Below are 25926 nucleotides of genomic sequence, written 5' to 3' on the forward strand. Positions count from 1 at the left end.
CTGTCTTGACTTAGAAAACACTGGCTTTCTGGTTTTGCTGCTCTTCATCTATAGACCTTGTAAAAAAAAAGCTGAATACTAGTTTCCTTTGAGTCAGAGTTCTACGTGTGCCATTACAGTCATTGGAAAACAGAAAGAATCATAAAACTAGTTAGAACTGATAGTATTCTGAGTAGCGATTTACCACTGATTTTAAGAAACTCAAAGTATATATTTTGTTAGCTTTTGAAGGAACTTATTACTACCAGTAGCGTGAGAGCTTCTCCTTTTACATGATGCTTATACAACAAATCGCCATGATGTAAAGTTTCTCTGTGGTGGTAGTACAAACAGAATATTCTGCATGTGTGTACATTTGTTCAGGATAGTCAAATAGATGGGAATGCTTCTATTGAACTTACTGTGATGAAGTCTGTTTTGGAAACCAATGCATTTTAAATTAACACACAGAAGTCAAGATGGACAAGATGATATTGTGGAGTTTTCTGCTACTGCTTTTGGGAAGTCAAGCTTCAAGAACTGTGGCTCAAAAAAGTGCTGAGTTTGCAGTGGATCTTTATAAAGCTGTTAGTTTCTCTCACAAGAACAACATTATATTTTCCCCTCTTGGAATGACTGTGCTTCTTGGAATGGTCCAACTGGGTGCAAAAGGCAAAGCACAACAGCAGATCTGGAAAACCTTAAGGATGCAGGACTCCTCAGCAGGTGAGCATCTTTGACGTAACTGTCTGTAGATACTGTCGGCTTTAGTTTTAGGATATCAGGGAGAAGCTCAGCTCATAGAGCTTCAACAGGTGAAGATAAGCAAATACATTTCCAAATTATGACCAACAAGTAATTATAAATGTATGTATTTTATTCACTTAGGATTGTTTCCTTTAAAAATATGTAGCACAAATACTTTATTAAGAAATTAATGCTTATACATAAATATAATTCTCTGTATGTCTGTGTATTTTTTACAAACTATATATATATATATAGTGCTACTTACTGATTTTTTAATATCAAAGAATAGATTTAAAATAATATTGCATTTTATTTATTCTTGTGGAAAGGGCATTAATTACTCAACCTTTTTCAGTGGCTGTTTCTCACACTTCTCTCACAAAAGTAATGCACTACTTTACCAAGAGACCATGAAAAACATCAACATTTAATTCATAAGCTTTCTCAGTAGTTTTATAAGATGGGGGAAGGAGGCTCTTAAATAGCCATCACAAGTTTCTTACGGCAGGTGGTTGTTTTTGAGTGTCCCAAAGTCACATGCGGGCATCTGACACGGAACTTGAAACATCTCCCAGGCTATCTGGTTCATGCTTTCAGTTTATAGTGGTCTGAGAATTAAGCTCTTAGATCACTACCACATAACACTTCCTGGGCATCAGAAGAGGTTTCTAGACTTTTGATTTGAGACTTAAGTTACTATAACCATAATTGATTTCAATATATTTTTTGTAGCACATAGGAATTTGTTTTTCTAAAAATATTGACAAGGCATACATTGCTCCATTTTCAATAAAAGCAATTTTGTACAGAAATGATATTGATAATAATAATTGAGTTTTTTGTGAATACTATACTATGAGGCTACTATAGCATCTTGACTTCAACACACCACTCCCAGAAACATTACATTTCATGGTGCCCCTTTGAAATGTAATATATTATTTATGAATGCAAGCAAAGATGATTTTATGAAATGCTATTAAAAGAGGCCTCTGAAATTAAATTTTTATATGAATACATTGTAGAGGGAAACATACATGTCTTAAGAGTGGTAGGGTGTGAGCATAAAAGTCACAGTAATAATAATGAGGTACCATCAAACATGGATGTAGTTTGCTATGTGTATTTGTTGCAAACTACTATGTAACATCTATAATCAGTTCACAAGATACATATCTCTGCTATGCAGATGAGAAAACAAAGCAAAATGGATTTTGACTAGTGCTTTTTCCCAAAACAATGTCATGAGACTCATAAGGGGAATTTTATGTTTCCCTTGTAAGGGTATATATAGATGGCAAAACGCTGAGAATAATCTGCCAAAATATTTCTGCCATTCACTTTCTAAGTGACAAAAAGACACATAGGGAGGATCAGCAATAAAGGAAAAGAAAGTTAAAAGGCCAAACAATAAAAATGAAAGTCTGGAAAACAAAAGCGAGAAAAGAAGAAACAAAAAGAAGATAGACAGTTAAGAAGTGAGAAAGGTGAGGGAGTGAAAGACAAGGAGACAGAGAAACGTCTCCACACAGTCTGGCAGGAGAGAAGCAAACTGAGTTAAGAATGGAGCAAGGACTGAGACAGCCAGCAGCAGGCAGGGAAAGCAGAGTCAGGAAGGAACTGGAATTAAAAAAAGAGAGAACGGATCCTTTTCCATTTTGAGTATTGTGTCTGTGCAAAAGTGTGTGCGCTCATGTGCATGTGGTGGACAGAGGCTGATGTCATCATCATTTTCCAGACAGGATCTATGGCTCATCTTAGAGCTATCAACTATTTCACTAGGTTGACGTCATTTTTCCTTTTCTGATGGACCCTGTGGCTCACCATGGAACTAGACTATTTGGCTAGAATGATTGGCCTCCAAACCACAGAGATCCTCCCATCTCTGTCAGTACTGGGATTACAAGTACAGTACTCACTGCCAACACCGGCTTTTAAATGAATGTCAAGGGTCAGACTCAAGTTCTTATGTTAATGAAGCCAACTTTTTAAAGCCATCTCTACGGGTCCCATTTTACTTTTAAAAACAATACTGTGTTGAAATATAATATAGCTTGATTATGGTATATGCCAACATCTCAGATTTAATTTCTTCGCTGAATATCATTGACTCACTTCAGTGCTGGCTCTGCCGTTAGTGCCTCAAAATTTTATTCTTTAAAAAGGTTTATTATTTAAAATTGTATGCATGAGTGTAGAGACCTGCAGATACAAGAAGAGAATATCAAATCTCCTGGAGATGAAGACATGGATTGTTGTGAACTACCCAATGTGTTTTCTGGGAATAGAACTTGAGTCATATGAAAGAACAGCAAATGATCACAACCACTGAGGCTTCTTTCTAGTCCCTCCTCCCACACCACTGATTTATAAAATCAGTGTCTGTCTGTTGTACCATCAGTCTTGATTTTTCTTTCCTGCTACCAATTTGTGATCTCTGCTCTATTGTAGCATGTTAATGCCTGGCTTATTCCATAGGGCTGTACAGATGCCTATAACTGTAACATCTTTGTAGGACTGAGGATCCCAGGTGCTCTTTCTTACGTGTTACCCAAGCATCAAAGCATATGCCCAGAATATATGTTCTTACCTGTTCTGAACACCTGATAATGCCTCTGAAAAAAATGATACTGATTACTCAAAGGCTGCATTGGAGATACTTCTATTTTATCAGGGAGCTATAAAAAGAAAACCTGGGTCTGGGGTGCAGCTAAATATTAGACTGCCTGACCAGCATGTTTAAGGTACCAGGTTTAATTCCCAGAACTACAAACAATAGAAAGAATGCTTAGCAAGAATTTTGACCCTGGTTCCACCCTGGTTCTTATGGTTTTGCTCAGATCATATTACCTCTTAACTTTCCTTAGATCTGCGAATCACAGGTTCCTTACCACAAAAACAGGGTTTGGATTAGGGGATTTGTTTGGATCACTTGGATGAAATAATCTACAATCTTAGTCTATTTGTGTGTGAGTGTGTATGAATATACATGAAGATTTGGAGATCAGAAGACAGTGCTGTTATTCAAGGACTGCCCAGTTTTCAAAACTGCATATTTTTATTATTTTAAACTCTCACTCTCTGTTTTTCTCTCTCCCTCCTGCTCCCCTTTTGTCTTCCTTTGCCCCTGTGTGTGTGTGTGTGTGTGTGTGTGTGTGTTTGTTTGCATGTAGGTGGGTGCACTTGAGTACAGGTGCCTTTAGAAGACAGAGATTTTGGAGCCCATATTCCTAGAGTAACAGATGGTATGGGTGCTCTGGAAGAGCGGTATGTGCTCTTAACCTCCAAACGATCTCTCTAGCAGCCCCACTCACCACATACACCCTTGTTTGAGATGGTCTCTGGCAGATCTGAAATTTGTCACTAAGACGTCTGGACATTGAGTCCCATGGATCCATCTGTCTTTGCTTCCACTTTGCTGAGATCACAACCATGTGCCATCACACCCAGCATTTTCATTCTTTTTTTAATATTTGAATTTATGGTCCATCTTGGGATCTTACGATTTAGTAGAAGGGATGCTACTGACTGATCCACTTCCCCAGGCCCTAGGTTTACTTTTTTTTTTTTTTTTTTGCTTGTCTGGATCACCTGCATACATAATGAGCCTTTGGGATCTTGACACCAGAAGAAGAGAACCAGTGTTAGAATTTTAAAAGATATTCCAGAGGGCTGGTATAATCAAACCGATTATCCCCATTATCGGTTCTCTGTGGTTCTATTTTAGTAAATTAAAGAACCTTTTTTTTCTCATTGCTGATTAGGAGCCATGCATATGTATTCTTTTCAATTTGTGCTAAATGAGGTCATTAACCTGTAAATATAACCAAGTTTATAAGCCCAATATTTTTATAGTCCCCTCCCCCAAACTTATGCTACTTGGTGATTATTTTCCATTGAATTAGGAGCCCAGTAACTTATTAAAGGCCAGCTCTTTGTCACAGGTTCTTAGAACTTAAGTATATGACATGATTCCATTTGCTCTGACAAATGAGGTACAGCTATTTTTTGTCTCCCTCTCTGTTTTCCCTACCATTCCTTGAAAGGTGTCCATAAATTATAAATGCTGAAAATTATTTTAGAATCCTGTCACTTTATCTTTGTCATTAATTATTTTCTTTTAATAAGCTTTTGTACCTTTGCTGAGGAAGTAATCTCTGAAGTCACCCAGCTGCTAAAATATGCCATGTAAAACTTCTTAGAGCACTGGAGAATTTTTCACAACCAAACAGAAGAGTTTAACTTCCTCCATCTCCTACTGTAAGAAACCCACAGTTCTCAGGACTCATGGAGGTCCTCACGTCTAGTACTATGAAATGTATTTTTATAATTAAAATCTTTTATGTATTTGCCTCTGTTTCAGTGGATAGGGAATCTGAAATTTCAAATACAATGCAGTGCATCTAGTCTGGCTTCCTGGATAGATGTGCAGATTGTGCCTATTCAAGAACTGCAGACCAAGAAGGTGTCGTGGACCAAGCATAGTTTCTGGCCAGCTGGGAAAGATGCAAAGCAAAGCATGTGGAGGCGGCTCCCCAATATCAGCTCCCTTATTCACACAAAGACTATGACTGCTGGCTTTATAGTTAAACAATGTGTACTCTCATACTTTATCTCCCTTTGGTCCTTACAAAGAAGTTTCCAGTAATACTTGTTTTATGGTGTGTGTGTGTGTGTGTATGTGTGTGTGTGTGTGTGTGTGTGTGTGTGCGCGCGCGCGCGCGTACATTGCTCTCTCTGTATGTGCTTTTTGGAGATTAGAGTTCTATGTCAGGTAAGTCTATTAATCCCTATCTTATTGTTTAAGACAGGTTCTTTGATCCTAGAGTTCGCCAATTTGGCGATACTGGAATGATGGCAAGCCTCAGGCGCTGTTCTGCCTCTGCTTACCCACTGCTGGGATTACAAGCACGACCTGACCTCCCCAGCTTTTATGTGGTGATTGAACTCATGTCCTTTTGCTTGTACAGCAGGCAGTTTACTGACTGAACCATATAATAGCCTCCAGTCCCTCAATAATTTTACTCAACTAGTAACTTTTAATGGTGAACTATGCTTTATTAAATGGAGACTAATCAAATACTATCCATTTGCAAGTTACACTAATGAAATTTTAGTTTTTACTGAAAATGTGAAAAAGGCATAAGAAATAACATATGAAACGGTTTCTGGATTAAACATGTTATATGGAACAGTTCTAGGATTACATCAGAAGTACATAAAAATGTGTGCAACATTAGGGTAAGCGTAAGAAATTATGAAAGGAATCATCAGAGTAGACAAGATTTAGAGCCATGCATAACATAGTACATAGTCTGTTGGTGGTAATTATTTGAGTTGATTTTACCCCGTAGCTATTTTTGGGATGCCTAAAGGCTTTTATTCTTGCAGACAGCCAAAATACATAGATTACTGAGTCTGAATACATGGGCACGTCAGATTTTTATATAAGTCTAGAGATGATTATAGGGCTTATCTTGTAAGCCTTGAACCTGGACAGGTGCAGTTCTTCAATAAATAGCAATATTTTCTGGAAGCTGAAGTAACAGTAACATTGACCATCCCGTTCCCTCAAATTCTCCTCCTGCCTCCCCTTCTCTCCTCCTTCTCCCCTCTGCCTTATCTTCGTCCCTCATTCCCACAATCGCAATTTTCTCAGGAGATCTTGTCTTTTTCCCCTTCCCAGGGGATTAATGTATGTTTCTCTTAGAGTTCTCTTTGTTACCTAATTTCTCTGGGCTCATGGACTATAGACTTATGATCTTTTGCTTAATGCCAATATAAAAAAAAACAAAAGAAATAAGATCTTCAAACCACTATGACTATGATAAGTATTCCTTTATATTTGTATAAAAAATTAAGTGATTGTTATAGGGATAGCCTAGGTTATACAAACTTACACTAGAAAGCTATCTTAGAACTCAGAATATGCACTATGCTGTCAATTCTGTATATTGAGTCATGGATAATGAAATATTTGAAAATAAATTATATTGATATTTTTAGTGTATATTCACTATTAGGTTTCTCTATAAAACATTGAAAATCTAATTTATTCCCCTGAGTAACTATGTACATTTTCATATACAGAGGTGCAAAATACCAATAAGTAAACGTAGCATTAAAAAGCTGTTCATTGGTGTCATATCTCCACTAGTACTCAACAAGTCCCTCTCAAAGAAAGGGATCTTAAATAGAAACTTCCTGATATTGAATGCTTTAAATGTGATTAAAAGGTTGGGGTTTTCCTTCAGCCTGCATAAATTCATATTTTTGCTTCTGAAAAAAAGAATTTAAATTTACATGGCCATTCTTTGTCTAACATAGCTGTTGATTTTTCTGCAAAATCCGCATTCCATTGGAGGTAAATATTAAAACTCTGTATCTGACTTTTCATAGTTAGTTGAGTCTTAGCATGGAAAAACTGGTGGTGAATGAGAACACTAAGAAGAGTCGGAGCTAAGAAGGCACTGTTTTCATGTTCAATATGTGAGTGCATGTTATAATTATTTTGTAGGAGAGGAATTCTCTGTGCTGAAGTCATTTTTTTCAGCTGTCTCAAAGAAGAAACAGGAATTTACATTTAATCTTGCCAGTGCCCTCTACCTTCAAGAAGGATTCACTGTGAAGGAAACGTATCTCCATGGCAACAAGGAGTTTTTCCAGAGTGCTGCAAAACTGGTGGATTTTCTGGATGCAAAGGCTTGTGCAGAGACAATAAACACCTGGGTCAAAAGCAAAACAGACGGTAAAGTTTCCCATTTTCATAAAACTGCTATTTCCTGGTGGATTCATAGTTTTTAATATCCTAAAGTAAAGAGTGGCTCAGTTTTTCCCCTTTCTATGGTGATCAAATGGATCAAATCTTCCATTTCATCTCCCTGTATTAACATGAGACTATACAACCTAGAGAAATGCAGAACTGCTTGGAAAAGTATCTTGATTCATGCACTAATTTCCCGAAAGCCCCCATTCTTAATGGGAGAATTTTTGCAGTAGTTTTTATTCCAGCATTGATTTTTTTTTCAGGTATGTAAACAGGAGGCCTATTTTGGCCCAGGAATATATTAGATATGTCAACTCCAAATGTCTCTTTCCCAAGTACACTGTAAATATTTTAGATGATTATGCTCATGTTTAAAAATAATGCTAACAATCTTATCATAGATATGCTAATCTAACCTTTAGAAACAACATAGCAAAAATTACAAAGTCATTAAATAGAGGTTTAGGTCAGGATAGATTTGAGTTCAAAGTTTAGAACATTGTGAGCTTAGTTTTTATTTAAATTTAGGATACTACTACATATTTTAGTTATTAGAAACTCTCATAACAATGTATGTGGTATAATAAACATATACTGGACACTTAATAGTATTTTTTATGTGATTATACTCCAGAAATTTATGATTGTGTGAGTAGCTTCTTGAATCCTCATGGGTAGATTCAAACACAGAGATAACCACTAACATCGTGACTCAGTGGATCAAAATTTATAGGGATGTGAAATAAGGAAATAATATTGTTATGAACAAGGAAGGATCTACTGAAAAGAGAAATAAGACGAGGAGAGGCTGGTTGTTTTGAAGATGAAAATCAGGCTATTACTAGTCGCTGGTTCCAAGAGAATAATCAGCTTGGGTGTACCACTGATATAGTGAGTCTGGTTGCACTGATGGGCAAGTTAGCCCTTAGGTTTGAATGAAACTGATAAACATGCAGGAAGACAATTCCAATTCTCTTCTTTTTGTCTGAGCAACAACTTACGAGCATCATCTCACCAGAGAACTCCTTACTCGCTCTGTCCACTTTTTCCTAGAATGCTCCCATTTCCTATTTCCTGGTGTTTCAGTACCTGTTTCTTAGGGAAGTAGTTAGCAGCATTCCTTTTGGCTCTTAGAGGTGCTCAAGCTAGATCACACAATACCTTGTCATAAATAGTTGTGTGCAAGACATTTTCTTGCTTTAGTCTATGTTAGCCAGTTCCATTGGATCACCAGTTAATTATTCTCCCTACTTTGTTCTTCATCCTCTTTATAGGAAAAATTAAAAATATGTTTTCAGAGAATGATTTTGGTCCTCTGACTCGTCTGGTCCTGGTAAATGCCATTTATTTCAAAGGGGATTGGAAACAGAAGTTCAGGAAGGAAGACACAGAGATGACAGATTTTCATAAGAAAGATGGCTCAACAGTCAAGGTTCCAATGATGAAGGCTCTGTTGAGAACAAAATATGGTAATATGAGAAACTGTATATATTAAACCATAGATTTAATAACTGAAAAATATATTTAATGAACTTTGTTTCAGGTTATTTTTCTGAGTCATTCGTGACATGCCAGGTTTTGGAATTGCCTTTCAAGTCTAACGAGTTTAGTATGGTCATCATCCTTCCTGCAAAAGGTATGAACATAGAAGAAGCGGAGAAGCAAGTTACTGCTGGCCACATCCAGAGATGGCTGTCTGAGCTGCATGAAAAGGAAGTGGAAGTCAGCCTCCCTAGGTGGGTCAAGTTCTGTGCTACTGAGGTTATGAATTATAAGTGGAACCCTGTAGTCAGTTGTAAGTAATTAACGCTCCACTAAAATTACAAGGGATTTTCATAAGAAGCAATGTTTATATGCGCTAATAAGCTTTTGAGAGACAAAAGAACCTCCAGAGCAAATGGTGTACCAAAATAGCACAGTGTTCATTCTACCCTGTGTTACAAACATGTCTTCATACATTTTAATATAGTGTTTTATTAATTGAGGATTTCAGAGTCATATAGCACATTTTGAACATATCCACTGCTCACTGTTCCCTTCACTCCTCGCAGATGTAAGCCCTACTCTCTAAGCCCCTTGAAGACGTTCTCCCATTACTGTTTCTTCTCATCTCTTACAGATCTGCTCTTTACTCTAAAGAACTAAAGTCAGAAATTCAATCTTCCTAAAATTAACATTTTCCTAAAATTAACCCTCTTCTTACTCAAAAATATGTATTTTATATATAAACAGTGGAAAGAAAATTACCTCACCTCAGTAAATATTTTTGAGTTGGCTGATGACTTTGTTTCAGTCACCTCTGCTTTCGCTCTGGAGATTATTTATGTGTTGCCCGTGCTCACTGTGATGTTAGTGTGTAGCCCAGGCTAGCATCCAACTCATGATCCCCCTGCCTCTCTTGTGCTGGCACTGTAGGTTTGTAGCTTGACCTTCAGTGACAAGTCTATAGCTTATTATTCAGACCCGCATTCCTTTTATATCTCAACGAGTATATAACAGTCTTGAAAGTGAGAAGTGGGGATCTGATAGATTTGGAATAAGTTAAGCAATGGCATCAGCTTCGCAAAGCTACCGGGAAAAGGAACAGGAGCCCAGTGGCCGATTTCAGCGACAGGAATGCGTTCTCTCTCAATTTCGTTTCAAAACTATAAACTCGAGTCGGCATCAGAGCCACACTGTCCTGAAGACTGGGTCTCAAATATTCCCTTGCCTCTTTCTAGTTACTGGGAGAGTCCAGCAATCCTTGGACTTAGCACCGTAAGTTAGGTTTGGCACAACACCAGCCCTTCTACACCCTGCTTTGTTGCAAAACAAACAAACAAACAAACAAACAAATAAACACATAAATGGAGTTTTTGTAACTTGTTTTGATCAATGTCAAACCATCAGGAGACTTTATATACAAGAGTCAGCAGAAAGGAACATGAGACTGTTGGTATCATAAATCCTGATTGTAGAATTTCCTCTTCCCTTTTTTGACATAGAATAAATTTAGAATCAAAGCCTGTAGGATTAAAAACAGGTTAAATGTACTAAGGACAGAGCTACCATTTATTGTCTATAACATGCCAGACATCAAATTTTAGATATTGTCTTAGTTGGATATTAGTAGAAGTTCATATTATTTTTGTATACCTGTACTATGAGATGCTGTAAAAAGCTTAGAAATTAAGTTGTAATAGGTTGGATCATATGCCTACACTGTGTGAGATTTCTGTATATAGGAAACATCATGAGGATGTGCTTATTTGTGTGGATATAAGCAAGCACTTACTAATGCAAGTAAAATGTTTGCAAATTTTACCTACACAGAACTTCACTTTTGTAAAGTAGTATAAATATTGTGTGTTTATTATGTCTGTTTGATGTATCTGACCCTAAGTTTGTGTATAGAGCTTAGAAGGCAAATTCAGGTGTCATTTCTCTCTTTAAACCTTTTCTGAGTCTTGTTATTTGCCAAAAGCTAGCTAGCCTCGTATTTTGTCATAGGAATGCTGGGATTATAAATGCATCCTACTGCATGGGTGCCTTTGCATGATTGCTGTCAATCAAACTTCTGTCCTTACGCTTGTAAAGCAAGTACTTTCTTATAGGAACCATCTCCCAGTCTCCGAATTTATATTTTGATACCAATACTATGTTTCTATGGATTTCGTTTGGTTACTTTCATCTTTAAAGAATACAGGGCTAACTAAAACCCATAATGTACACAACGGGATTTCAGATAATAGGATAGGAACCCACAGGGAGACATGAAGAGGTTTTAATTTTTCCACATTTAATTAGAGCCCTCAGTGTATTCATTAATTAACGTGACTAGAAACCAAGGCAGGTCTATGCTAGCACAGGAATTCAGATATTCTTTCATTTTTTTTAACCCATGTGAGACCTTTCTCAACTCAATGCTTACACGTGGGAGCACATTCCATATGTAAGGCAAATAGACATTGTTCCATATGCTAAATATTCTATTTCTTGATTATTTAATTTACTATTTATCTTACCAGCATTTTTGTTGCCCATTCTTTTTCTTTCAGCTGCTATCTCTTTAATAATTTTAGTTTAGGGCCAAGTAGATAGGAACTGAAACATGGCCGTGGTGAACAGTGACGCACACTGTACGTATTGATCAAGACCACGGTTTGCAATTACAGTGCAATCATATTTTGATTAGAAGACAGGAGGAGTCAGCACAATACCTTTGACCAAAATGGACCTGCGTTTAAATCATAACTCTTGTACATATCCTGACCTTGAGCTTGGAAATCAGCTTTCTTACGGTTGCTTTCTTCTACGTCAAAGGCAATGATAATGTTGACATCCTAGGATTTTTGTAGACATTTAAAACAGTGGTCTATATTAAGTGTTTAGCCATAGAAGTTCTACTTCATTCCCCCTATTCTTGGCTGCAGTAATTACAGATAATTAGGTATTGACTTTAGGTTATGCTTTTACCAAATGACTGAATGCATTTTTATTTTTGTAGGTCTCACTGGACTATGGTATGAGCAGGACTATTAATTAAGTGACTTTCTGGTTGATAATTACACATTATTAGACACTGTAATAAGTCTTCAGTGTTCTTGTCATTCTCCTGAAATTGTTGGTTTTTTATTATAAAAATAATAGGTATAATAGAACATATAGTTTCCACCTTTATTGCTATTCAGTTTAAAGAGTATGATAAAAGGGAATACTTTTAAAACAATTATGTTTCATTTTGTTCAGTAAGAAATTCCTAAGAAGTTGAAAATAGCAGCATAAAATAAGCTATTTTCATTAGCAATAGATTTTTAGTTTTTAAGATCATTGCAATACCAGTTACTTAGTGCTTGGAATGTCTAGCATGTTCCAAGATGCATACAATTTTGTCAGGAAATAAGTTTAGCATACTCCCACAGGATACTCGTTATTATGAAGAATTATGGTGAAGAAATTTAGTCAATACTCATCAATTAATATTATGGTTTAATTGGACTGATATTGCATCAAATTTCTAGCCCCCAATTTTAGCTCAGGTGTTAGATCCAAGGTTCTCAAGCAGCTATGCACATGCCTTGAGGCAAGATCCTGTCATGGTATATACATAGCTCTTGAGGTGGGAGTCGCCAGGGAATGTCACTGATATGGGAAACATGTGTTTCCCCAGGATGCCACATGTTTTACCCCCTTTTAAAAAAAAGCTTGTGATCTCTTTTTAAAATGAACAAGAAAAGATTCTCTAAGCATCTATGAAATAAAAAGGCACTAGCTCTTTCTACTCTATTTAAATGATATGAAACTCAGTGCCTGCAGCTGTCTTGGAACCATGAATCTTTGTGATTCTCTGATTATTGGTTCTTTCATGAATGAAGAACTCAGGTAAGCTGTATGCCAGAGGCTTAATTTATGGCTTGGTATCAAAAGCACTGTCTGACTCTTGCCCCTGACCTGATAAATCTTATCCATTTTTTCCCAGTTCCCATCCATGTTTAGCCATATGAAGTCTCCACTTTTAGACATTAGGAATGCCCAAAGAACAAAGAAAGTCACAGCCAAGGAATAAATAGGAAGAATGGTGAGATATCAACACCTCTCTGAACATCAGTCGTCAACAAGTTTCCTCTAGGACTGTAGGCTACTGACTCCTGCACATAGGGAGGTGTGAACATTTTGTCTGAAAATCTTGAGTAAGAAAATTCTAGAAAAAAGCTTCAAACTTCTATCAAAGATGCTAAACAAGGAAACAAATTTTTTTTGGATGAAGTAATTGTGACATTGCAATCATTCTATTCATCTTCCCCACCAACAGTTTATCCAGGAAGCAAGATATTAGCTACGTGGAACAATGAATGGAACTGTATAGAAATAACGTGAGATATCAGAAAATGAAAAGGGTTGGTGAAAGCCAAAGATTCAGAGCATAATCTTTGCCAAGTCACCCACATCATAAAAAACTTCCTAGAAACTGTCTGCTACATTTTAAATAATATTTTATTCATCTTTTTGAAACAGATTTAAAACAGAACAAAAATTAGACTTCAAGGAAGTATTGCATTCCTTAAATGTAACTGAGATATTCAATCGTGGCTGTGACCTTTCTGGAATAACAGGTATGTTGTTGATGAGTAGTTTTTGTATTGTCATGTTTTGTTTTCCTGGAATTATATTAGCAGACCGATCTTACAATGAGAGAATATTCAGTTCTAGCAAGTATATACATAGTGAATAAATGTCATACCTTTGGAGAACCTTCTATTAATATTAATATTAATATGCTCTGTATCTCCCAGGCAAGAGGTTTTCCTCAATGAAATTCAGAAAGCAGTTCATAAAGTTAGATAAACATTCTCACCGTGCTTATGATAAAATTATGTAAGTAGAAGCTTTATATGGGCTTTTATTCTGCCCTGATTATATTGTGTTACTTATAAGGTAGTGTCTGTCATTTAAGCAAGACATATAAAACTCAGATGGACAACTACTTTTCAAATATATTTTGGTAGGATTAAAGCACACAAAGCTTTGGATGATGTCATTACAGGAATCAGGAAGCCTGCAATGGACCGTGCTACCTTCAAGGGTCTTTATATACTGACAGCAAACGGAGATGGTTTGTTTGTGCTACTGTAAATCTAGGGACTTATGCCTTGTTGGGTTCCTTACCTCCACAGCCAGGCCATGATGGAGGACTCTCATTGGTTAATAAAGAAACTGCCTTGGCTTTTTGATAGGGAAGGATTTAGATAGGTGGAGTAGACAGGACAGAATGCTGGGAAAGAGGGAAGTTAGTCAGATGGCTCAAGTAGTCGCCATGACTCTCCTCTCCGAGATGGATGCAGGCTAGAATCTTCCCGGTAAGCCACCCCTGGTGGTGCTACACACATTACTAAATATGGGTTAAAGCAAAATGTGAGAATTAGCTAATAAGAGGCTGAAACCAATGGGCCAGACAGTGTTTAAATGAATACAGTTTGTGTGTTGTTATTTCGGGTGTAAAGTTAGGCGTGCCGGAGCCGGGCAGAATAAAAAGCAGGCCTGCTCGCCTCATTACTACAAGGCCAGGCATTCTTTTTTTTTTATTTTTAAATTTATTTATTAATCATGTATACAATATTCTGTCTGCGTGTATGCCTGCAGGCCAGAAGAGGGCACCAGACCTCATTACAGATGGTTGTGAGACACCTTGTGGTTGCTGGGAATTGAACTCAGGACCTTTGGAAGAGCAGGCAGTGCTCTTAACCTCTGAGCCATCTCTCCAGCCCAAGGCCAGGCTTTCTTTAAGCTCCTCAGTGAATAGCGAAAATTGATAGCTGGAAAATAAATACTTGAAAAAATAGAAATAAAGAGTACCATACACACCAAATATGATTAAAAAACATACAGCCTTTCTGTTATAAAGCACAGCTCTCATAATGCAAGCTCGCCAAGTCTATTTTTGTAACACCATATAACATGCAATAGAAAAACTTTTGGGACGTTTTTGTAAATATCTAAACTTCGCAGCAGTATTTGTCCATTTGGTCACTCACCAATCTTTTAGGTACACGGGTAGAATGGACAACGTATCTGAATGGAGGAAGTGGAAGATGTGCAATAAGTGCCAGACAGGTTCTTTATCGCCTTCACACGTGGCACAGCTACTTGCTTCCACAGCGACAATTGGATCTGACGTCTTGCAAATCCCTGTGTACTAGCAACACTAGTCAACATTAAACACTCCAGTAAGATGCTATTTTAGAGTGCCCTGGACCCTAGCCACCTCCCAAACCCAAACTACCAAGCACTTTTCAAGCAACTCTTCCCCTTTAACTTCTTCCTGGCCTGAGGAATCTTACTCAATATATTGTAAGCATTAAAACAGCTGCTCACTGTTCAAACTCCAGCAATTTGTAACTCCCATAAACCTTTTACAAGATGATTTATGAAAATACTTCCAAAATGCTTCATAAAATAATTTGTGCAAAACATAACTCCAAGCAGAGAAAAAAAAATGTCTAACATTTTCTGCTTTCTTCCCCCACTCTGAGGTTAGCTACTTGAATTATTTTAACATTCTCGTCCTGCCTCATTGACTTAATACCAAAGCCAGTATTTATCAGCATAAGCAATTGAATGCTGTATGTACTACTTTTCAGAGCAGTAACCAAATGCCTGTTATAAACAAGCAAAAGAGGATACCTGGATCAGAAGACTCAGCTCATGGCGGTTTAGTCCTCCACACTTGGGCCAGACAAATGGCCACAGGAACACTTGGCAGAGGATCTCTTTGGTCATACTGGAAATAAGAAGCAGAGAGGGGGATAAACAGGGTAGTGGGGATAGGATCCCCTAAAAACTCAATGACCCATTCCTTTCAATGTCACCTACTTCCTAACTAGCTGAGGGCCTAAATCCAGCATGTGAGCCTTTTGGAAGGATATTGATCCAAGCCACAGCACTTGCTTTGCTTTCTGATTCTTGCACAATAAAATTTTAGCAAAATGTAATGTGAGCTAGTCTAATCTTAGTAATATGGAACAATTTCTACAAGAAATGTATATTTTATATTCATCTAGTTCAATAATTTTGAATATACTATTTTATACCTTTGAAACTTTGGGATTCAAACTTTACTTCTTACCATGTTATTAGTTTCTATGCCATGTTTGATAAGGATGTAACTTTTAGAAGTCTCACCTTTATAATCTGAGTCATATGTCTTAATGACCTTGGGAAAAAAGAAAAATTTATGTAGGCCATCTATTCCTCTGGCACATGGAGAGATGGCTTAATAGGTAAGACCGTTTGCTGCTTCGCAGAAAACCTGAGTATCGTTCCCAGCACCCACATCAGGCAACTCAAACTGCCTGCAACTCCAGCTTTAGGGGATCTGATACCCCTCCTTTGGACTTTCCATACTAAGACCTGCACACACACACAGAGACAGAGACAGACAGACAGACAGACACACACATACACACACAGACACACAGACACACACATACACACACACACAGAGAAATAAATAAATAAAAATAAAACATTACACAAGCTTATTTGAACATCTAGAAAAACAAGAATTATTTTAGTCTTCTTTAGTCTTCTTAATTTAACAATTATAGACTTATCTTTTCATGGATATTTAAAGGAAATGGTTACTGCAAAGACAGAGAGAGCATAGAAGTCATGTTCATTGTTCTAAGCTGGTGTGACTCAGGTTCTTTTCCTAAGTGGCAAGGCTTATGCAAGGGTTGTATTTATAAGACTTGGTCTGCTCAGCCTAAAGGCCTCGGAGCCATTTGGCCTAGTTCCATTGCTAATCTGGGTGAAATTTTTCACTTCTTCCTGACCTGCCCACACCATTAGGTCACTAACTGTGTGCTTAATTTGCAAATCCTGTCTTACTTCGGGGAGCTATTGGAAAATCTGTTTAGGTGTGTCACCCTGAATGGTTGTCTTGAGTTTTGGAAAATCCACACTGAAACTTTGGCTTCTTCCTTTTTTCATGTCGCAGGTTTCTGTCACTGAGCACATTCATGTCCATTGATTGGCTTATTCACCGTGGTGTGTGTGGCATCACCTATGCACCACATAGCATTTAGCGCATGCCTCTATTGACTGTGAAGAGGCTAGATATAGCTGGTCCTGCAAAGCTGACTTGATATGATGTCTACCTCGTTATTTCACTTGTCAGGATTATCCTTGCCGGCCACCGTGCCAGAAACATGTCACATCAGTTCCACCATGGGCGAAGAGAGGAGCCCTCACTGCTCATGCACAACAGAACAAGTGTTGCAAGGCACTGTCCTACATGAAAACATTTATCCAATGTTTAGAAAACAGCTCTGAAAGTTAATTTTCGAACTGACGACCCAAAGTCTCTTTAGACTTTTCTGACATAACCAGCCTTGAGGGAAAATGAATTTTGTTTTACAGTCAGATCAGAATTGAATCTCAAATTTAAAAGACAAGTTTACTTTAAGGTTGATCTTTTATTATTTCTGTAGATTGTGGTAAAGTGGGAATCCCCTCTGTCCATTCAAATCTCCCTCCTAGTGGGGTATCTGATTTGAGGGCTACACTTTCCACCTTCCCTTTCATGTCTAGGCAAACTCGTTCTATCTGTCTTTCTTTCCATAAATTTATTACTTAAACGTAAGCACCCTTATCAACAGAAAACTGACTGAATTTCCCAAAGTCCATTTGTTCAGTCACTGCTTCAGTATGTTTGAACATGTAATTATTTGAGGGCCTAGTCATAAGTGCTTTGATTTTCCCTGTCATGTTTGTGTCAGATTCATCTGAAGTCTATGTCTCCAGAGTCATGCAGAAAGTTTTCTTTGAGATAAATGAAGAAGGAGGTGAAGCTGCAACATCCACAGGTAAAACCAATGGATTCTCGAGGAACAGAATTGCCAGCCAGGTCGGCACGGTGTAGGTTTGGGGTTGTTCTGCCAATTCTGATCTTTCATTATCTTTTTCTGAATACAGAAAGGAAGAAAATGGTGCTTGTGCATATTATACATACTTCTTTTCCTTTATGTATAACACAAAGGGAAAAAACTTTATTAGCAGTTTAGCTTCATCCCTTGATATTTTCTTATTTGCGAATCATAATAACTACTCATTAGCTCTCTAATAGGATCTGGGGAGAAAATGTCAGGACTTGACTCTGAAATCCTCATGGTTAAGAGCACTTGCGATCCCTGTCCTCTTTAATAGCATTCTTTTTTTATTTTTTTTTATTTTTTATTTATTTTTTTTCCTAACTGAGCTGTTTTTATTTCCTATTTGTGGCAAGTACAAACTACCAATTGTACTATTCCCTCATAACTTGTTTTATAGGTATAATTATAGATGATTCAATAATATGATAATAAATTTTCTTCTTAGCTTTTTTCCCAGTTTATTTATTTTTTATTAAAAATTGCCATCTCCTCCCCTCCTCCTCCCCCTTCCCTCCCCTCCCCTCCACCCACACCCCCACACCCTCCCTCTTGAGGCCAAACAGCCATCAGGGTTCTCTATACTATGTTGAGTCCAAGGTCCTCCCAACTCCCCCCAGGTCCAGGAAGGTGAGCAACTGAACTGACAAGGCTCACACAGAGCCCGTCCATGTCGTAGAGACCAAGCCCATCGCCATTGTCCTTAACTAGATTGACTTAGTGATCACCTTTCTAATTTGAATCTTGTTATCATCTCAGTGGTAGTGGTTCAACAACTTAGCTGCTTATTACAGTCACCTGGGTAGTTTTAACAAATTCTATGCCCAGAAAATGCTTAAAATAATTCAATCTGTATGGCTGTAGCTAAGATTTTTTAAAATTTCACAAAGTGATGCCATACACATCGAGGAGAGCAAACACTGACTTGTGATGTGCAGCCTGCCCTCAATACCACACATGCAGTGCAGAGACTGCAGCAAAGGCCTTACTTAGGGACTTATTAAAGATGCCAGATTTCAAGTCTCATTTCAGGCCTACTCAGTCAGATATAGCTGCCTGAATTCACTAGGTGGTTCGAGAATATACAGAAGCTTAAGATTAACCTCTCTATTGCGCTACATTGGATAAATATTCTTTTGAATAGCAACTGTGCTATTTGTAAATAATACTTGGAAAAACTTTTGATGGGTATTTTTTCCATCAAAATCAACTAGAAGCAAACAAACAAGCAAAAAGAATTAGTAGCTCCTTCATTAGTCTCTTTTCATACCCCAATACTACTTGGATTTTAACTAATGCTTAAATTATACATCATTTAAAGGGTATTATTGAAAAACACTCCCAAATTCTATCTATTTAGAGATTTCTTTATTAATTCATATTGCTGCACAGTACCATGGATTTTGACATCTAGGTGGGACACACTAGGCTGTGGTTTCCATTCTGTTATCTCTTGAATGAAGTGTCATTACTATGCTCAAGAAACAGATTGCAGAGGATGAACCCTGTCAGTACTTGAAGAAACTACAACTATGTGTTCAGATGAGGTTAATGTCTCGCAAACACAAAAATTTCATCTACAATACTGAATGAGTTCTAATCCATTAGAGAACAATCCTCTAATTATATTAGTGAAAAAAAAAAAAAAAGTCCCAGAGATGTAAAGTCGCTTGCCTGGGGTCATGCTGTTAATTGACAGAGTTTGAACTGGCAGGTTCAACTATCAGGTTCCGTGGTTTTAAGCTCTAAGCCATTTTGCTATTGCATAGTGCCTCTCATTGAAAAGCTAGAATTCTCCAGGAGGAGGATTTGCACTCATTAGGAGATGGCAAGAGTAGTCTGTGGATATCCCGATGAACCATGCCCCAGAAGAGCCTGTGATTCTGACTTTGAAGGATGTGCTCCGGGGCTTGTTCACAAACAAGGGAGGGACAAAAGGTTTTCACTAAAAATGAAAATGGGTGTAAAATTGACTTTACTTTTCTGATTTATCTCAGTAATTCAGATGTGAACTTATATCTACTGATAATTTGGGGGTCATTGTCATGGCTGTTTTGTACGGAAGATTGTCAGTCAAGTCATATTTGTAAGATTGTTTCATTTTTTCCAATTTTGAGTATACATGTTGATTTTATTTTTTTCCTTGAGTTTGCACAGAGTTTCACAGGGTGATTGAGATGAAGATGCAGTTTATACTGAGGCTGGAAATGCGTTACAGAGAGCAGCGGCAATGGCATCAAATGAGAACTTCTCAGGAGTTGCCTTTCTCAGATCTTGTCTAGCCTCCTCAGTCAGATCTGAGTTGGCAAGAACCTGAGAGGAGTGTCAAAACGTTTAGTCTAGGAAAAAATTTGTCTGACCACTAAAATTTCCCACATTATTCACAAGTGCCACGAAAAATGAAATAAAGTGAATTATCATAATATGTAACTATAACTCAGAAAAATATCTGCTCCTAACTTAATAATAAAAGTCATATATAGATGTATAATATAATGCAATATAGAATATATAAATGTATAATATATAAGTCCTAAAAGCATAATATATAAATCTTAAAAGCTCTGAGCTCACAGAATAACTCCAGAAATTGAAGTACAAAATAGGTAGTTCTGAACACAGATGAGATTCTCATACCTTGAATTAAAGCAACAAAGTGCAAACATGTCTGGAAAGGAATTAAAAGGTGAAGCATTTTAAGAACAGATCATGCAATGTAAATAGTGGGCAGAAAATTACTGTTGAAAGTATGACATTTTCCATTGCTTCCACTAAATTGAATCTAGTATTTGGTATTCTTCCTCACTGAACAGAAACGCTAAGTCAGAATGAATTCCTGATGGTTAAATATTTAGTCCTTTGCACGGTGATTTAAAATTAATTACCAATTCCTTCGCCTTTAGGATATATGACATCAAAATCTGTTTGTCTGTGAAAACTATTGCAAGGTGTGTTTATGGATCTCTGAAGTATAAGCGTGTAAATGACTGCTGTCTCTTTTTCCTAGGCGTAGACATCCCTGCCATCATGAGCTTGACTCAAACTCAATTTCTAGCGAATCATCCATTTCTGTTTGTAATGAAGCATACCCAATCAGGTACCTCTTTCTAAAATTTCTTTGCAGGTAGTGGATAAATTAAGCTGTCAGTTGTTATTCAGATATCTGAAATCATGTTTTCCTTCAATTGATGTTCGTTCGGTATATTTTATACTTCAGTTATAGTGTCGTAAGATATGATTAGAATCTGAACTAGGTTAGTGGTAATCTGGCTCCTGGCACAGCTGCTCCATATATTAAGCTAACATCACTCCCAGCGGATATTTTGTTAAGAGAGACAGAACACTTAGCTTGATTAGTACCATACAATTAAAAATTGGTAGTGTGACAAATGGGGCTAAATTGCTACGATGCCACAATGGAGGTGAAAATTGGGAACTGTGGAATCATGAGAAGAGGCTCTCAGAGGGGCTCTGAGAAGGAGGGTGGGGCCAAACTTCATTTCAAACCTCCAGAGAATTTAATGAGTTGTAAAAAAGGATGCAGAAGGGGGGATGGTATAGATGGCCATGTGGTGCAATGTCGGAATCTGGAAACCCAGGTGGTCCTGATAGGTTTTCAGCACTTGCTCTTACAGAAACATCAGTAATATGTAAATACACTAGGGAAGTCATCTTTAGGGCATTAGGATTGTAATAACAATCTCCTGGGAGAGTCACAAAACACAGAAGAGCAGTGAGTGTTTTTAGCATACCTTGAGTATGCTAGAAAGTCTTGGAGAAAATGTCAGTTTCCCTGCACAATGAGAATGGGGTCACAGAGGCAGACCCCTGTTCACATTGCAGCTCCAATAACAAGTCAGCTCATGTTGCTCATTTATTCTAAATTACATTTTCCTTTTACGTTTGGAAAAAATAAGTATTAAAAAGTAACATAAAAGAATACATAAAGATTACAACATGTTTCCAGGTACACAATAGGCTTTCACTAAAAATGAATCAATAAACATAAATAGAAATAAGCAAAGTACAAATAATTGAAATGTTTCTATAAACTGGTTTTGAGAACCTGAATTTGTTAGATTAACTAAAGGTTTTGTTACTGTCACTCTGAGGGATATACTAATCTCTTCTTTCTACTCTATAGTGCTAATGCTGGTGGATTTTTCTAAAAAACTAATTGTGAGTGTATGGAACAGCTTTAAAATCACCGAGTCTGTATTAAAACAGTATCAATCCAGCAGTAGATGTGTCTGTAATAAAATATATTCTGAGTAGGTTGTTTGATCTATACATCTCTAACCACTGAGAGATCTTCATTTTTTATAATTAGTATATATAATTATTGAGTATGGAGAACAGCAAGAAATGAGTCAACACTGGGCATCAACACATAAGTAAACGACTTATAGAATGATTATTTTTGATCCCGTTTCCCCAATTGATCGTTTGTTCTAAGGTCATGTCTTTTCATCTTGTGTGAGAGCAGTGATAATTTAAAAGCAAAATGACCCATTTACTTATTTCTACTTGTTTATTTGTGATAATGTTTAACAATTCGACCTTAGCAACAATTTCTATGATTATTATTGTAATAAGGCCTTCCAAAGAAGGGTTACTCACTACAAATATTGCATAATATAAACAGAGCCTCATTTATTAGGAGGTTTGAATTGTGACATAAAAATTTAGAATAGGGGCTGAAGAGATTGTTCAATGTTAAACAGCAGCTGATGGTCTTGTAGACAAGCTGTGTTCAGTTCCCAGCATACAGATGATGGCTCACAATTATCTTTAAATTCAATTCAGAGAACCACACACCTTTTTTTTTTGGCCTGCATACACACATCACACATGCATGGTACATATGCATACATGCAGCCAAATACTAATACACATAAAAAATTAAAAAAATATTTAAAAATTGAGAAGGTCTATTATATTAAGGTATTATGCCTTCTGGGATTATTTTTCCCATAAATGATAATAGTATGTTGACTTAGAAGATCATAAAATGGCTTTAAGCTTTACACAAAGTATGTATTTTCAGCTGACAGTTTCTGAAGTATTCCAGCAGATGACTTTAGGTTTGCACAGCTATTTTTTAAATTTGAATTTAAACTTTTATTTTTATCGAATATGCCTCTTGTAAAAATTCTATGTGATGTTTGAATTTTCATACTAAGGGAGCTATATATTGCAATATATTTATCTGCAGCTGTTATAGCTACAGGAGATAAAGAACTCATTTGTTTTCCTAAGCTGAGGGGGTACACCAGCTCTATAGAATCCCAGACGAATATTGACAAAGACAGTACATGAAATGTGCATTTCTGAGGAAGGAGTGAGTCACAATTTCTAAGCCAAACCGTACCTCCCCATACAAAATTTATTGCATTTTGAATTCTGCAGATGAGCTGAAAGAATAAGCAACTAGGATAATATTTATGAATAAATCTTGGAATCTAACCGTATGTTTTGGCAATGCTGTGGATTTTAATATTAGGAGTTATAAACCTCTTCCATCTGATGGAGGGCTGGAGTAAACACTTTAGTTAAAGGCAGGGGGCACCTGCATAAGAGGAAGAGAAAACACAAACGGTACTGACTCTTGCTCCTGCCCTGTGCTTCATTGCTCTTTTGTTAAGGGACATTTCACTGCCCCTCAGAAACTCGTAGTGACCGGAGCAGTGAGTGTGTAAAACCTCACAACCAAGTGCTGTTCTTCATGGTGAAACGAACAGATGGGAAACACAGGGACAAATGTTGCTTGTGGACTGTTGGGTACCGCCATGTAAATTTTAAGTAGTGTTTTTTCTATAAAAGTGATTTAGAATTCCTCTCAGATTCTGAGAAGTATTTTATGGAAGAGCACTATGAAGACACAGCCACTGGTGCCACCTACTGTGATGAAATTTATCCTGGGGAAGGTCCATCCTTGTCTATTAGAAGACTGGGTGTTCACTTTTATTTTTTTCTAACATAATTTTGAGATTTTTGAGTGTATTATATCTCCATCCATGTTATGGCTTCTCTTCATACTGTGTCTATTTCTTTTTGAGATTATAATATAATTACGGTATTTCTTCCTTCCTTTTCTTCCCTCCAAACCTTCCCATATACCCCTCCCCATTCTCCTTCCAAGTCATGTCTGTCTCTTGACTGAATGGCAAGGAGTTAACTAAGCAGGAAACTTTCCCACTGTTATTTCAAATAAATCCTACTGCATTAATTAGCTTTAACTTAAGCAAAATTTTACCACTTTTTAAAATTAGCTTTCATTACACTTTCAATTAAGAAGTTTATGGCTGTTGTCATTGACCCTCTTCTGCTTCCCTTTCCCAGTTAAAGTGCAAGGTGAATAGTTTTGATGCACCATTAATTCCTGGTCTGTCCTCTTGTTCTAAGTCACTGCCAAACATAGAATGGCTGGAAACTGGTATTTGCACTTGTGTCTGATGCGATATCATTTCGCTCGGCACTTGAAAGTACTAGCGATATGAAAATGTTGTCTTTAGCAGTGAAGTATGCTTTGATTCAAAGCTGAAGGAGGTCTGGGAAACTACTCTTTCAACCCCAAGGCTCTTGTTCTGTGCCTGTAAAGATGGCTGACAGGTCTTCTGACTTGAAGCGGCTCTGTGCTCGTTACCATTTCATTGTGCTGTGATTGCCCGGTTAGGCTCTAGTTTTAGAAAAACTCTCTCGTGGAAAACAAGATCAGTGCATTTTCTATGATAAATGGTCGTATAGCTTTATTTACTTCTCAAAGTACAAAAAATGATCAATAATCTAAGTGTTTTCAACAAAGGGGAGGGTTTTACTATAAGACTTCACCTGTAGAGAAGAATGAGTTAAAGATTGATTAATCATGAAGAAAATAGTTTGTCTTTTCCTCCAGAAATTTCTAAGTCATATTTTTTCTTTTTCTTTTTTCTAGAATCAATTTTGTTTATGGGAAGGGTGACAGATCCTGATATCCAGACAACGAAGGGGAGAGATTTAGATTCACTGTGAATAAAAATCATGGTCTCAAAATAAAAGAAATACAAGCCAACCCTTGAAGAATGGTTGACTGGTGAAATGGCATCATTTTCAAAATTTTCTAATATTTTTTCTGATTAAAACTGTGTGTATAAAATAACTGAAGACAGATAAAAATCTTTTTATGACTTTCCTGCTGATTTATTCTATATGTATATATGGAAGCTAGAAATGTTGAGAACTTTAATAAAGCTTCTTAGTTTCTTAGATAAAAGCAGCAGCCAAGTTAATGTGATTTAGAGAGGATGACCTTTCATCATTTTTGAGTACCTGGCTAAAGTAGTATTCGAGCCGAGAGTGTTCTCCACAAAGAGACTTTCCTCTTCTTTCTCTCCACCTTTTGACCTCTTATCCTCTCCACACACTTTTATTCTATTTCAATCGTATGTATATACTGATACATAATTCTTAGATTCTGCACATGAATAAAACCGTGATAGTCAACTTTCTGAATTTGTCTTATCATATTAAGCATGATAATCTCCAGTTCTGTCCATTTTACTGAAAGTGAGTGACATAATTTTTTTCTTCTTTTAAATTTTCAATGTGTGTATAAACCACATGGTCTTTATCCGTTTCTTCATCTATTGAGGACCATGGAGACTGATTCTGTTTGTTGGTAATTGTGGGCAGTGATGTGGATGTTCAAATCTATTGTATATGTACCTAGATTTCTTTTTCAAAAGATTTAAAAATTCTATTAGCTTCGTGTGTGTGTGTGTGTGTGCCAACAGAGGGCAGAGAGGGAGTGGTAACACCTGGAGGTGGAATTACATGTGTTTGTGGATCTCTGATATGGTTGCCAGAATCTGAGCTCAGGTCATCTAGAAAAGCAGTAAATGCTTGTAACCATTGAATGGTCTTTCAAGTTCTGTGACTCCGATCTTAATGGTTGATAGTAATGGGGGGGGGCATACACGTGGGGAGGGAGGGAGGGAGAGAGAGAGAGAGAGAGAGAGAGAGAGAGAGAGAGAGAGAGAGAGAGAG

At 37.1% G+C, this 25926-nt stretch overlaps 1 protein-coding gene across 1 annotated transcript; it reads left to right on the plus strand.

Moving 5' to 3' along the window:
- The first annotated feature begins 458 nt into the window (after positions 1–458).
- Positions 459–24912, plus strand: Serpini2 (serpin family I member 2). Its single transcript, XM_038348419.1, has 8 exons — positions 459–705; positions 7247–7477; positions 8770–8964; positions 9039–9231; positions 13490–13587; positions 17752–17838; positions 20909–20998; positions 24836–24912. Exons 1-8 carry the CDS (start codon positions 459–461, stop codon positions 24910–24912), a joined length of 1218 nt encoding a protein of 405 aa, XP_038204347.1.
- Positions 24913–25926: the final 1014 nt, after the last annotated feature.

Source organism: Arvicola amphibius, chromosome 11 (genome assembly GCF_903992535.2).
Source record: "Arvicola amphibius chromosome 11, mArvAmp1.2, whole genome shotgun sequence".
Lineage (NCBI taxonomy): Eukaryota > Metazoa > Chordata > Mammalia > Rodentia > Cricetidae > Arvicola > Arvicola amphibius.